The sequence below is a fragment of the Chelmon rostratus genome, chromosome 23, assembly GCF_017976325.1.
Source record: "Chelmon rostratus isolate fCheRos1 chromosome 23, fCheRos1.pri, whole genome shotgun sequence".
Taxonomy (NCBI): domain Eukaryota; kingdom Metazoa; phylum Chordata; class Actinopteri; order Chaetodontiformes; family Chaetodontidae; genus Chelmon; species Chelmon rostratus.
This window is the reverse complement of record NC_055680.1, coordinates 5882398-5897921: the sequence shown is the minus strand read 5'-3', so window position 1 is coordinate 5897921 and position 15524 is coordinate 5882398. Positions and strand designations below refer to the sequence as shown.

Sequence of the window (15524 nt, the reverse complement as noted above, 5' to 3'; positions counted from 1 at the left end):
TAGCGATTTAGAAAAACACATATTAGGGTGACATCTCAGGGTGCAATGAATTTAAAGACCGACACTCCAAACTTTCCTAAAGACTGAAGTCATATTTCTTATAGTTGAATCTATATATTTTTATGGCCAGATTGGCTAGTTTTTGTTTTTACTTCACTTGAATATTGCTGCGTTGAGCTTCTCTGGTTGTGTATATGTCTCAGGCAGCTTTTATACACATGTGACTCATGGAGTTTTATAGGCACAAGCTTTAAGTGCAACGGTTACGACATTGCATTAGTTGGAGATTCAATGTACTTTATTTCGGCTGATTCAATTAAATCTAGAGTAGGGGTCCTCCAGCGCGTGTGGGTGTGCGTGCGCATGTTGCAGAGGGCTCGGCGGCAGAAGCTCCTCTAATCGAGTTAGCTGTGATAACAGGAGTGGCAGCTGGCTTTCCAGGAATATACTCTCCTACTGAGCCTGCACTCCCTGCAAGGGGATTTCACCCCTACGTGCATACACACAGATTCACGGACACACGCTCACAGATAAGCATGCGAATACACATGCAAATGCATGCAGCGTGACCTACCTTTCTGTTTCTTGGGTTTTAAAAATGCATGTGCCGTGCCGTGCTGTGGGTCTTTGGACAGCGAATGCAAAATGCATGTACAGCACACTTACACTCTTACCGACACACCTCGCATGTGCTTAGATGACACTCTTTCGGTATATTTGTGCGTGTGTTGTTTATCTGCTGGCAGCTATGAGAGGCATTCAGGTAGGTCAGTAGGTGAGTGACGCCTTCAGTGTCTGGCCACCTTGTTTGGACTCAAACACAAACACAAACACTAAAGCCCTCTTAGCCACATAATGGCCCCTTTCCACTCTCTGAACTCGATGACCTGTGCCAAAGGGTGCAGTTGTGATCATCACTTCTGAATATGTATGGCTGACATGTGATTTTAGATACAGCTCTCCCTCTTTTTATGAAATAGGTGACATCTCAGCTACTTGAGGTTTGACTTGTAAGTCTCATGATCTCAGGTATTTAAAAAAATCTTAAAAATGAAGCAAGTCTGCAGAAAGACTGAAGATCACATCGACAGCAGTCGCTCCAGCAGAAATAATGTGTGGTACTGTCTAGTATGAATGGAATTTGAGGATTGCTCATATTTGTTAGCACACATTCCTTTAAACTGTTGTTTTCTAAATTTTGGTGGAAACCAAAAAAACAAACAAAAAACTGACATCAGCGTGTGATCAGTTATGTCATTAACATCTTCAAGAATAACGACTGCAGCCTAAAATTCAGCATACATTTTTCCACAGAGCACACAGACAGTACAGTGTGACAGCAAAATGCATCAGTCTACTGGACTGTCTGTGTTCCTAGTATACTGTATCTGTGTCTGTACTGCTCTATATCGCCCCCTGTTGAATCCTCCTTGGACATACTATACATACATGGGTATACATTCTCGTGCACAAGTTCGTTTAGTGTGTGCGTTTAATGTACAATTGCTTCACACAGGGCACAGTCAGAAGTTGCATGTCTGTAAAATAACAAGCGAATGCATGTGTGTAAAACTTAATATGACATGTCATCTCAATGCTGTGTCAGGATTTCTTTTTCTCTGGTTTTGTAACCCTTTGCTTTAAATCTGCCACGAGTAATCCATTAGCTGTCAACTATTAAATGAATCGCCAACTATTTTGATAATAGATCAATCAGTTTGAGCAATGTCTTAAAGAAAAAAGGTAAAAAAAAATCTGATTCCAGCCTCTTAAATGTGGATGTTGTCTACTTTTTGTTAAACTCTTCTGACCAAACAACTGATCGATTAACCAAGAAAGCAACCGACAGATTAAACGACAATGAAAATAACTGTCAGTTACAGACCTACTTTCCATCATCAGCCTCCAGCAGACAAAACAGGTAGCTCTAACTGAAGGAATTGAAAATGCTGAATATGGAAAGTTTACCCACCACTTAATGTCCTACAGTCTTTTTAAAGGACACTGGTTAATTCATGGTACAAGCAGCTAGTAAGAGAAAGGACATAGTGTGGCAAAGATCATCTCTATAGTGCATCGCTGTTCACTCTACATTACTGCCACAAAAGGACATTGACAGCACTGGAGCAAGGCGGATGCACAGCCTCCACTCGATGTGCAAATCCACAAGTCAAGTCAGAGCATGTCAAAATAAAAAGGCTTCCAGCTCTAGTTCCACATCTGATCTATAGGATGCCTCTCTTCCAGCTCCTCTCTCCTCCTCTGCCGTCTCCCTCTCCTCTCCCTTTAGTGGCCTCTAACACACAAAGGCAGGGGGAGGCAGAGGTGGAGGAGGAGGGAGGGGGAGGAAGGCACAAAGGGCTGGGAGCTGTGGGCTTGCCCTGGGGAGAGGGAGGGTGAGGGGGGTGGATGGGGGGTAACAGGGGGTCAAAGGGGGGCCATGGGGGTGTAGAGGGATGGGGGGTGGGGAGAAACCTGAGAGTCAGAAAGCCAGAACAGGAGCTGGGGTAAAAAGACGGGGAGCGATGGAGGGAAGGGAGGGTCCGAGGGTGAGGGAGCACTACACAAGACAGCTTATAGCGGCAGCGGGGTTTTTTGTTTCCACTTTGAAGGGGGGCTGGCAGTGGATTTGTTCAAGAAAAGGATTTGGTTTGGGAAATGCACATCCACTATCTACCAAAGCCTGTGGGAGCGTTATAGCCACCTCTCTTTTTTTTAAGCTTCATGCTTGTGCCCTCTTTGCCACAGTTCAGAGCAACAACTGCACCGACATTTTCTTCCCATAACACAGCATGAAGGTGGCGATGCATGTACAGTGTAGAGAAAACACAGGAAAAAAAGGCAAATGTCCTGACGGACTTGCATGTGCACCTGCTACCGCTGTGTTTTTTTCCTTTACTCAAACAAAGATCTGAAAAAGCTGGTGGGAAAACTGGTTTGTCTACCAGACAATATGACTGATCAAGTGACATCACTCTGTAGGGGCTGACTTATGAATGACCACTTTAACCAGCACACTGCACACTGTGGGAGTCAATGCCAGAGAGCTGGGTTTTCTCTGAAATCATGTCCTTTATTGTGACTTCGATTAGGGTCTTTGAGCTTGCAGTGCAGTTATAATCCAAAGCTGAGATTCAAGGTGTGCCTTTATGATGTTTCCCTGCATCATGTGGAAGTTGCCGTGGTTGCGCCCACACACGTTCAGCATCAGCAATCGGCAGCCGATTGCACAGGCAGATTCAGGATGAATGCAGGCTTTGTTTATCACATTAACTGTCAAAGGCTAAAGCTAAGAGAAGCAAACAGACCACAGTTACTCACTGGGACAATTTCTGGTCCACAATGTTTTAGATAAAAATCCATCCTTAGATTGTTTTTAGTCCACTCAGTCACTCCATCTAAATTGCCTGTGACTGTACTCTGTATGACTACAGCACGCATGACTTTGGTGTCCTGGTTTAACAAGTGATCAGGGGTTCCCAAGTAGCTCACCGTGTTCTGAGGCTGCGTCCTAACTACAAAGGCCTGGGTTCAGTTCTGAACTGTTATCCTTTTCTGCATGTCGCCCTCTCTCTCAGGTCTCTCACACACCAAGCCAGCTTCAAAGAACTAGGCCAGCAAGTCCGACCCCAAATCACAATCGCCTCGCGTCATGACCTCTGTTTGAGGATGCATTGGAACACACCGCAAACACCACGACCAGCTTCCACCATGCCAGAACAAATAACGAGTCAGTAGTTTGTATCCAGGGTCCTTATGTGACTTCAGGCTTCATGCAACACTACGTCCCCGGTGTAGAGACTAGGTGCAAACCAGGGGTTGATATTTTTCCTGAAAATAAAACATATCCTATCCCAGGAACAGACGCACACTATCCTGGGAGTCCCTGGAACTGCAGTTGTTTTTAAGGCAGAACTTCAGCTACAGCCAAAACGCATTTGTCATATTTCATGCAGCACTAAATGCAACAAGGAGAAATATGCATAAACCTATGGGTTCCCAACCTGATCCCTTTAGCACATTATTTGGTGGTGGTATTAATAAATACTCAGGCAAAACACCACCACTTATGTTAATCAGCATTACAATAAACAATATTAACTTTGCATGCAGCTTGAACGTCGCGATCGCTGCGAGGAATATGAAATGTCAGTTCCACGCCTGTGATCTGTCTGCTGAGAACAGCCTCACAGATGTGATATTTCACAATTCTTCATTGTATAACCAAACAGAGAGGCCTGTGACAGCTGGGTAAAGCTGGCTAAACAACAAGCACAGCAGAGGACAGGAGGCATGTTGGGCATCTTCCTCATTGCAAACTCTGTCACCTCTTTACACACACACACAGTTTACAAAGAGAGCTCACATGAGAACTAGCACGCACACACACAAACCCAATGCCCTCGTTTGCAGGAAAGTTACATAACCAGAAAGGCAGAGGAGATCTCTTCCTGCTTTCTTTCCTCACATCTTTCCATTCCTCTTCTCTTGAGCTCTGTCTGTTCTTCCATCCCTGCCTTTCTGTTCTCTCGTTCACTGCCAGTTTTCTTTACACGGACTCAGCATTTCCTGAATGAGATTTTTTGTCCTCTGCCAGCTGTTGTTGAATATGCATTAAAATCCCTTTGATGCCATAAATGTGACTGTTAAAAGCTTTAACAGGGAGAATGTGGTAATACGCCCTCACAGACCTCCAGGAGGTGGATGATGTCAGCTCCACCTCTCCTCCTTCCCTCCCTACGCCACTCCTCCCTGAATGACACCGCTGATGATGACAGAGGAGGAGGAGGAGGATGATGATGAAGAGGAGTCTCTCCCCCTCCCTCTCTTTCCTGTCCTCCTCCTCACCCACTGCTTCCTGCCGTCCTCCCCCGGGCATCCTGAGTCAGCTCTCACCACCTCTCTTCCTCAATCTCTCTCTGTATCCTCTCTTCAAATCTGTTCTCGTTTGAAGCAAGAGCATTTTTCTTCCCTTTCGTCCCATGACCTTCATTCTCAGAGTCTGAGGCGGTTTCACACTTCTGTAGAAATGTGGTTTTATTCAACATCAGGCAGCAGAAACAGATAGAGGGAATTAATGTAATGATCACTGAAATATCCACACTTCTTTATTACTGCTATGACAGACCGAAGTCAGCATTAAATAACTAAATAATTAAGAAGCACAGAACAGCACAGAATCTTCTCTGTGCTGCCTCCACAGGGTGTGTGGCACATGTGGATGGCACATGGATTGAAGCATCTCGAAGAAAAGAAAAGAACAGAAGGAGGTGGAGGAGGAGGATGCAGACAAAGCAAATGGGAAAAACAGACGTGGAGTCCTAATATCCTGTCCTGCACCCTGCACTGAACACTCACCAACTGGCACCTGCTTGTATGAAAGGAGGCACAAAGCAAGCAGGACATCAAATGTTACTTGTGGTATTGGCATTTCTTGGGCCAGTAAAGTGTGATGCACATGTCAAGCCTTTCATTGCCATCCCTGTTTTTAAAATTCAAGTAAGTTGCTTCCTTGATCACCATCTGCAGGACAGTATACGTACTGGAGTCAATGGACTCCTAGTGCTCTGCAAAGCAAAACCGTGCAGGCTGAACATATGCCCCTCATCTACCATGTCTTAAACTAGATCCCTGTCCAAATAAGCCGTCTCACAAAACTAGTCCCAGGTGCAGCATATGGAATTATTTCACTTACAACCAGCCAACATCAAAACCCTGGTGTAAAGGGTGCTGCCAAGCTCTGCAAGTCAAGTATGACTTCACTGTAGCTTTAGATTTATTATTAGTATTAAAGTCAACTTTCTGGAATCGTAACAACATTATGAGAGAATGACACACACGGAAAGGTTGTGAGCTCAAACGCTACAACATTTAAGGTGCACAATAAGCAAAATATCTTACTTGATCACGAGGACACAGTAGCGGCCTTGTGACACATTTATCTCTGCAGCAGTGTATAAAAAAAGCAACAAGCTGTAATGATGGTAGATGAGATACACGATGACACTCGAACCCAAAGGGAAGGTGATACAAGGCACCGTGTCTAAAGGGGCGAGAGTGTGCACATGTGTGTGTGTTGGCAACAGATGCGAGCTGATTGGTGGTTCTGTTGTGCTGATTGACGCCAGAGCTCACAGTAACAGTTTCAACGGAAAATGCACAGTAACACTCTCTTTCTCTCACGAACATATAAAACACATTCAGTCAATCAGCACGAGTCAGTGTGACAGTTACAGTATGACCTCCACTGAACAAACACACACAGTCTCATCTGCAAATCACCCTCAGTCTTTATGCCCCCATAGAAACAACAATGCATGGAATATAGATGTACTGACTGTCATATGCAAAGAAGGGCTACCTGATTTATCATAGTGAATAGTATTGGACAAAATATTGCAGATATTCCTGTTAAATACATGGTTAGTGGGACGAGAAGACCTCTCATTCTTCTTCCAACAATCCGTGCTCTCTCCCTCCTTTCTGCTCATAAACATCCTTTTTTTTTTTTTTTTTTTTTTTTACAGAAAATGGTGCAACCAGACTGTGCTTCATATGTATGTGCGCAAGTATCTGCCTACAAGCACAATGGAGGGTGTCTACTTGGTCTTGAGCTGGATTGTGTGTCTATGTGCACATACATTTATGTGTATAATGGATCTGATTCATGGCCAGCTGTAAATGTATGTAATAAAGCTGAGCAGGCAAAATGATGGAAAAGCCCAGGTGTGAGACTCAGCAGGGTCCTGGGAGACGCCGGCATAGAGTGTGTGTGAGAGAGAGAGGAGAGAGAGTGTGTGTGTGTGTCTTTGTCCCTATGAGAGGGATGAAAACAGTAGGTGAGAAGGGTGTTGGGGTGTTTGACATGTGTGTCAGAGAGTGTTTGAGGTCCGCGTGTGTGAAAATGAAACAGAGCTGGTGTTGGATTAGGTGTGTATACACCTAAGTAAGAGTGTTGAATTTAAATCTTCAATTGTCAGCAAGTCATGAATTTAATCCACCACTGCAGGGCTTTTATAGGACGGGACGATGCTGAAACAATAGGTTGTGTCAAGGAGGTAGCCTCTTGACCCCAAACACAGCATAGACTTCGAAACTTCTAAACTGCATATTAAACTACTCAATGTCAGAGACTGCACGTGAACATATGGCACCCATTTGCTTGATATTCCAATATGTCTGAGCTACTCAAACATTTCCTTGTTCTGAAAGAAGCTCACACAAACACATCTACTGGACAGCAAAACAGAATCAACAGTAAAGTCATTCCTTTCCCATGCGTCGCTGCAGGCACGTCAAACTCTGGGTAAAAGGTCAGAAGTCTTACCTGGGCAGGTGGGTGCTTGCAGCAAAATGCAGATGGCTCCCCTGCAGGGACAACAGTGTGTAAACAGTGGGTCTGATGTGGACCTGTCCGTTAAGTCTGCTGTTATTAACAGTCAGTAGCAGTAAAATACTTTGAAAAATTCATGAATTGTTAACTCTTTGATAGAATGTATTGCAATTTTATTCAAAACATCTATCATATTACTCAGAAAATGCTATGAACTAAATACTGGGTCTGACTGAATGTTTTGCAAAGCCTAGAAAATGAATAAATATTAAAGTGGTGGGTTTTAACATTCAGTAAATGCAACACAAAGCTGGCAAGTTAGCTGTCCAGTAACCCATCCTGTGCCCAGCCTAATTAATGAACCTAAATGTCAAATAATAAAAAGTCACAGACTGCTTCAAGGAATGACTGGGACAGCTGTGGATGGCTATCTGTCTTACCATCACTGAGGAATGGCATGAGCATTTTCCACTCCCAGACTGTGCCGTCCATCTCGACAGGCTCTGCTGGTGATTTAACGTTTGCCCATCCGTGGCTACAGTTGGTCAGACGCCCAGTAAGACATTTCACTTATGGCTTCAATCCGGCGCTGGTGGTTCTTCAAACATAGCACAACAATGCTTGGCCATGTTCCTCACTCCTTCTCTGTGAATGGGAAAGATGAATTTTATTATCCGTGATCAGTGATTTTAAGACAAAACTCATTGACATGGTAAAGGCTTCAGAGAGTATGTTCGTCACATATAGCTATTCAGCCATTTAGGTAATAAAACCTGGAGCACAACTGCACTGAATCTGGTCATTTTATCTGCTGGCCAAACTCAGATGATTGAGCGACAACATGCATTCAGAGACCACAGTCTGCTGTTCCACCTATGCACTGTGAGAAATTAGCAGCTGTTCACAAAGGACACACACAAGCCAGGGTTGGACTGCAAATGCATCGCCATCTAGAGGGGAATACACACTCATGCACTTCAGCAATCTGTGCACTTTATATAGCTTTGTACACAAGTGCAAACATGACACACTGCGTCACTGTCTGCACGTAGTCCTTTCATGTTAATCTAGGTAAAAGCCATAATACCTCACTGATTTCACACCTCAAATACATGTCCATCATACAGGAGGAGATACGGTAGAGATGAAGAGCAGCTTGTAGACAAGGAACAGATCCTGAAAGCCATTAAACAAGGGATGGTAACTGGGCAAGTTAACAGTGAAGCTGAATTTACCTGATGCACAGCAGGGGAACACTATACTGCAGCTGTGCTGGCCACATGACACAGTGCGGTGACAGGAAATGACGCAAACTGAGGCCTAATACTGTTTCCGGTCGCAATACTGATGCGTTTAAATGCAGCCAGTCTAACCTTAATGAGGTGGGCCTACAAGAGTTAACTTTCAACCTGCAACACACACCGCGTATTTATTTTTCTTTGTCGTAAATTTAGCAAATATTCAGTATATACAGTTGTTCAGTATAACGCCTGGAGCATGTAGGTACCACACTTAAAAAGTGATATAAATAAATAAGAGAGCAGAATTACATATTTACCTGGGCAGAGGCAGTGCTGCGTACTGTGACATGTTTGTTGTCTCGCTATATTCAGCCGGCACTTTTTATAATTACTGCAGGAAATGAACACAAAACGTCCGTCGATGGATTTCAGTCTGCGGCTTTGGAAAAGAGGCTGTACAGGAAGTTAATAACAAAAATAAAAGAAAGTATTCCGGCAAAAAATAAATTATTCTTTTGCTTTGTTTTGTCTTGCCGGAGCTGCACCAGTCGCGATTAGCTTTAATTTGCCGCAGCTGTGAGTAATCCTGCAGTTGCAATGCATTGTGGGACTCAACATCAACAATACAGTCAAAAAAATTAGGAGATTTATCTTTCATACTGTCATTTAAATGTACTTAACTGTGTCACTTGTTCATGTGGACACACCGCATGCTCGCCCTCTTTGCTACTTATTGAAATAATGCGGTGATGTGGAATTTGGACGCAGTATGAGACACGAACGGTCAGGTGTAATACAGGTGTCTATGTGCGCCACAGGTACAGACACCCGAACGCGCACGATCACTTACACTTTACGCACAGAGTTTAAATCCACAGATCAGACGTCGTCTGGCCGATTCACTGTCCTGGGTCGCCATCCAGTGGTAAATAGTCGAAAGTGCAACGGGAACAGCGCGGAGAGGGGTGGAGACAGAGAAAAAAAATCCAAGGGAAGAGAATTCAAACGCTCTTCCTGGAAATAGTGGAGAACCCGCCACAACTTCACCACATGACATTTCATAAAGAAAATGCGACACTCCTTCCTCTGCAAACAACGAGCCTGCATTTCATTCAACAAGCCGCTATCCAGTCCCTAACCAGCAACATACCACGGCCACGCGTGGCAGATCACACCCACGGACACGATCCATCGCATTTTCGTGCATTTGCAAACGTTGTAACCGAGATCAACGCGAGGCGATTGCGACATCAGCAACTCCCAGACCTACCTTCCCGTAAACTATTCCTTCCTGACCGTAAAAACATGACATCACCAACGGCACTTTCAATACGACTGTGGGCAAAACGGCCAAAACAGCTGTCAGGCACACAGAAATGTGAAGCTGCTGCAGTGTGGAAACTTATCGGCCCTATTCACGTAAAGTTAGAGTTGTGCAGCACATTACACTGTGTGTACACGCACATAATGCGATCAGATCATCTCGTTGAAAAAAAATCACAGTCACACAGCTTTCTGCTGTCATGTAGGTGCACAGTGTTTCTGCTCCGCCACATCTGGAGTTTACTGGACATCCAATTGTCTCCTTCGGTGATTATGTTCTCGTAGCAGCTCGTGTTTTTTTGCCGTTAATCGTGTCCTTTAAGATTGATGAAGATACCGTAGTTCAGGTTGTTTTCAATGGAGTCTGATTGGTCCCCCTGTTACAATTAGGTAACAGGAGCTGTAGCCTCACATGTCAGCGTGTGTCCCTGACAGAGTCATACTGTGCGTTATGCTTACCTTTTATGTGCAATCCAAATTGTGCTGGGGAGGTGCCGCGCTGACCCTCGCTGTTAAAAAACAGTGTAATAGTGGAAAATCTGCAAAGCAGTCCATCTCCTCTCCCAGCCACGGATGACGCAGCCTTCTAAAAGCCCTCTCCCAAAAAAAAAAAAAAAAAAAAAAAAAAAAAAACATGAAGCCCCCATTCACCATCCATAACGCGTTTGGGTGCAAACGTCGACACGGGGAGCACCGTACACGCAGATAGATCACAGCCCAGGCTGAGAAAATGTGGCTGTGCTCGCCCATGGGCAAGGCATGACGGATAGACTCATCACTGATCCCGCATCTCTGCACAGTCATATCGCCTTTCTAAATGATTGCACAGCTCGTTTCCTCCTCTGGAGACCATCTGGTAAAAAAATCGCCAGCTCCTGTAGCCTCCAAGGTAGCGGAGGTTGCAATGGGCACGGATTCCCTAATCATCCAAAAACACTACTGATATCCGTTTCCTAGAGAGGAATGGTCCGCCGCGGCCAGAGCAGGCAGCCCTTAAAGAAATTGCGCAGTTTTTATTCCATTGAAACGGAGACTCTTTCCCTTCTGTCCCCGTTGAAAGGCTCTTTCCCTTCCTCCTCCTCCCTCCCTCCTCTCCCTTTCTCTCTCCTTCTCTCTCTTCCCTCATGCAGGTTTATTTTCGGTGGAAGAGTCTTGGACATTAACTGCCCCGCCTCCATAGTCACTGGCAAACACACTGTACAACTTGCCCAAATTCCATTATTAACTACTATTCAACGGAGAACAACTGGACCCCAGGTTTCCCCCGTGGAAATATTCGGTTCAAGAGTCGAACTCTCGGTTGGAGGTCGTAACTTAAGGGGACAAGAGCCACTTGAGGAATCAAAAGTTGTGCCTTGATGTCTAGTAATCTTGTCAGGTCCCTGTCATTTCCCAAGACACTTAAAACTAGGACAAGAGCATGGTGGGAAATCAAATTAAAGCACAAGGCACACTGATCAAGGTCAGTAGCTCCCACACAGAGGTTCAGCTGGCTCCCCAGGGTGCTTCAAATGTTGTCAGGGGGTCTCTAGCAAACTGCAGATTGATTCAATTTCACTGGTTATACATTCAATAGGAGAGGCTGTAACCTGATTTGACATTTCACCCTCGCTTATCCTCTAATGTGACAGACAACCTTTCCAAACAGGGGTCTACACACAACAATTTTCTTAGCGCCTTGTTACATAAAAAATAAAAACCGTTGGATTGCCTCATCGCAGATATTCATTGAATGTCCAAATTTCTTCAAAAGGTAGGAATTTCAGAAGCGTCTGTTTTATAGTTTCTGAGTGGATAAGCAGATGGAAGAAGCTGGCCTCCAGTGCCCTCAAGAAATGAATATTTCTGCGGGCGGCGAGCATTTGAAAACCTTGGCTCTAAAATAAGACATCCACTGTTTGAGCAGAGATAGCACCGCTTATAAAACGATAAATACTTCAAATTTGCACTTTTTTTGAAAGCATAGCAGCCATTAAACTTTTGACGCTGTAGTCCTGACCTGGAATACACACAGATCCAACTCATGTATTAGACAATAACAGACAAGATATAACAAATGCATCTAAAATGTTTCCAAGCCACATTTACATTCTAGTTCATTTGAGATGAAGCTTTAATCCATAAAAAACACCTCCAAGCCTGATATTTCTGTTACAACCAGCCTGAGAATAAGCCAATTTGAATTTGAATTCAGCATGTTGCTATGAGTCCCCCCTCCATCGCCCACCCAACCTGAGACCACCAGTGTACACACACACACACACACACACACACACACACACACACACACACACACACACACACACACACACACACACACAGAGAGAGACCTGGGCCTGATAAAGAGGCTCTTAAACCCTGAGGAAGTCTGTGTTCGGTCTTTCAGAGGGACAATCCTTACGTCTGAATACAACCTTGAACTCGGGCCCCCCTCTCTCTGGTTCCCCTCTCTCATTACTGGACCATTCTTCCTCCCGGCTCACTTTCTCCAGGGTCCCTCTCTTGTTTTTCTCTCCCTCCCTTTCAGGAGTTTGGGCTGAGTTCTTTCCAGTGGGGAAGTCCGGGCCTTCTCTCACACAACGCTGACCGACTCCAAACGTCTTGTCTGCGAAGCTTCATTAGAATTCATTTGTTTGAATAGGTTCATTTCTCCTTCAGTCGCTCCCTCCCTCTGTCCTCTTTTTGAGCTTGGGGGAAATGTGTATTAGCATAAAAATATCCTTTACCTCACCTTGAATAACTGAATCGTTTGCATGTGCGTGCAAGTTTCTGTGTATGAGTGTGCCAAACCAACGATAAGTCTAATTTTCACAAAATTAAAACATTACTCTTCGGGTTAAAGATGTAAAACTACCACTAACTGCAGACTTCTGATCAGATTTTAATTGATTTGCATTTCTAGGACATCTGGTGAATAAGTGCACAATGCCAGGAAGTGATATATTACGGGATTTATAACAATTTTGGACATTCAGTGTATTCAAAAACTTAAGCGCTCATACTCAATTATGCTATTTTGCACATCTCTTTTTATAGCCCAGGACTGTCTTCACACAAGTGCTTTGTCATTTCTGTTGTGGTAACACGACATAGATGACAGTGAATGAAAGAGCTCAATGGATTACTAAAGCATTCAATGAGAACAACAAACACTTACATGACCAGACAGTCACTTGATCCAGATGTTGCAAAGAAGCAAGTTTCCAGTAAAACTTTACACTTCACAGTAAGAGACTATTCCCTGTGTGTGTGTGTGTGTGTGTGTGTGTATGTGTGTGTGGGTGTGTGAGTGTCTGAGCAGGGTAAAAGGGGGTCAGCATGGAAAGACTGATGCATGTCTGTGAAGAGGAGTGAATAATCGGTCAGCTGACGGCAGAGAAAGGAGACAAAAAAGAAACAGAAGAGAAAGAGACTTCACCAGAATTGTGTCAGAGCAACTTCAAAGAGTCAAATAATGACTCAGTTCCATTTATTGTGAAGCCCCAGGTGTGAAAATCTGCTTTACAAAATCCAACAGATTTGAGAAGTATCACAGTGTTGTTTCATTCGCTGCCTAATGTGGCCTTTAAAATATGAAGGTTACAAGTAAAGATAAAACCAAACGTTATAAATAGCATATATAGTAATAAACAGCTAATATAGCCAGTGTGAGCTTGTGTGTGTGTGTGTGTGTGTGTGTGTGTGTGTATGTGTGTGTGTGTGTTAAGGCCTTCAGTTGTCCAGGCTCATAAGAAGAGCGGTCCCTCTCTTGATCCAGTGGTCTGGGGTCACAGCTCCAGATTTGAGTTCTACACTGACCACAAAAGATGCTCGGCCTGCCCCACCTGAACGCACCGGGAAGTAGTAACACGGACACAGGTACATCCCTACGCACACACCAGACACAGACAGAGTTAAGACAGTGAGATCACAGGGAAGGACGTCACAAACGGCATACAAAGAGATGGCGAAAACAGGAAACCAAAGATAAATAAAACAAAACAAGAGAAAATATATTAAAAAAAAAGAAGAAGATAGAAAGACAGTAGTTGGGATGGAGTAAGGAAGGAAATCTCTGACAGAAAGCCCCAAACAACTCACTCTTGGCCATCTTCTTGCGGTTTTCCACAGGTTTGAAGTGGATGGTGGGGATGGGACAGACCATCTGCATGGGTTCTGCTTCCACCAGACAGGAGTTCTTCTTGTCCCAACCAGCCCCCTCCAGGTACAAACCTCGGACAAACACTCCATCCTGGAGGAAGGAGAGGCAGGGAGGGATGAGGCGAGAGATATAAACATTTGTTTGGAGGTGACATTTTGCATGGAGCTTTGAAAAAATGTCTATGACAAACAGCCATGCCAATTAGGTAATGAAACTGAGAGAGGAATAGGGAGGGAGGGTAGGAAACAAGGGAAAGGGGAGGGCTATAGGGAAAAGAAGGAGGGAGGAGAGAGGGGAAAGGAAAAGAGGAAGACAGGGCAGAGAGAGAAGAGGAAAGCAGAGAAAGGAGAGGAGCATGGGTCATGATGGTAGGTCATGAGATAGAGAATGAGGGAAGAGAATGGGCAAAAAGCACCCAGGGAAAAGACAGTAGGGAGAAGAGGAGTTAGAGGAATGACGGGAGACAGGACATTGGAAGAAAGAGGGAGGTAAAGAGGAGAATGACAGAGAAAAAGGAAGGACCGGTTTGGACAGAAGGAAATAGAGTCAGAGAGCTAAAAGAGGCAAGAGGGAAGCAGCACAAAGGACAGGAAGGGCTGGAAGTGTGCATTGGGTTTGGAGTAGCACAGGGAGGCACAGAGGAGTGAGAAACAAAGAGTTATAATGACAGATGTTCTGAAGTGGCAACAATCTGACAAATGAAGCCCTGAGAGTTTATTTAGAATTATATTAAAAAAAAATAAATTCTTTGTGTTTTTGCTTTCAAAGTGATCCTAAATTAAGAGGAGTTTGTTATTTTTTCTGTAGCACACACAATAGATATAAATTTAGGTATGATGCAAATTAGCGACACGCCTGTTGTCGCTAATTTGCATAAAAATGCTCTTTTTTTCAAAATTCATAAAAGTGCATCATAAAAGCCACAAAATTGGCTTACAACCATTACATTGTAACAACAACACAACCGATGTAGTTTTCCCTTTGACCGGTCTGACAAGAAACTGGTGCTTGCAAAAGGTTCCACGGTGTGTGTTGAATATGCACAAACCGGCATTAGAGGAATGCATGCGCGATTCGGCTGCAATGTGGATTAAAGCGGTATGATGCGAATTCGTGACAATCGGTGTTAACGCGACATTTTCTACCAGTGTCAAAATTTGAATTGTAAAACTGCCCCAAAAAAAAAATGTAAATGCAAGCGCATATTTGAGGAAGGGGAGGATAGAGGTGTGAAGTGGTGCTGCTTTGAATGAAAACATATATTTTTCAGGAAAAACCACAGAGCCAATGTTTGAGTAGAAATGAAAAATGTGATGGAAAGTGGAGATGACAGCTGAAAGTTAATGGCTCAGGAAAGTGCCAAGTTCAGGGAAATAGAAGTGTGTGTATAGGGAGTCACCTTGGGGGGGTAAAGGAGGTTGCTGTCATCTACAGTGGACACTATAAACTCCCAAGACAGCGTGTCCACTGATATCTGCAAGAACAG

General features: G+C 44.1%; 2 protein-coding genes across 2 annotated transcripts in view; both read right to left on the bottom strand.

Moving 5' to 3' along the window:
• kdm6ba (lysine (K)-specific demethylase 6B, a) overlaps positions 1–10460 on the bottom strand; it is a 93868-nt gene extending 83408 nt beyond the window's left edge. Inside the window, exons 1-3 of the mRNA XM_041964995.1 lie at positions 10357–10460; positions 7774–7978; positions 7328–7368 (exon numbers count right to left, since the gene is read on the bottom strand). The gene's annotated coding sequence lies outside the window, so the exon portion shown is untranslated. The remainder of the gene's footprint in view (positions 1–7327; positions 7369–7773; positions 7979–10356) is intronic.
• Positions 10461–13608: 3148 nt separating this feature from the next.
• The window catches only part of dnah2 (dynein, axonemal, heavy chain 2), a 212666-nt gene continuing 210750 nt past the window's right edge, over positions 13609–15524 (bottom strand). The window contains exons 106-108 of the mRNA XM_041965689.1: positions 15438–15512; positions 13978–14128; positions 13609–13763 (exon numbers count right to left, since the gene is read on the bottom strand). Coding sequence (XP_041821623.1) covers positions 13609–13763; positions 13978–14128; positions 15438–15512 — 381 coding nt within the window. The remainder of the gene's footprint in view (positions 13764–13977; positions 14129–15437; positions 15513–15524) is intronic.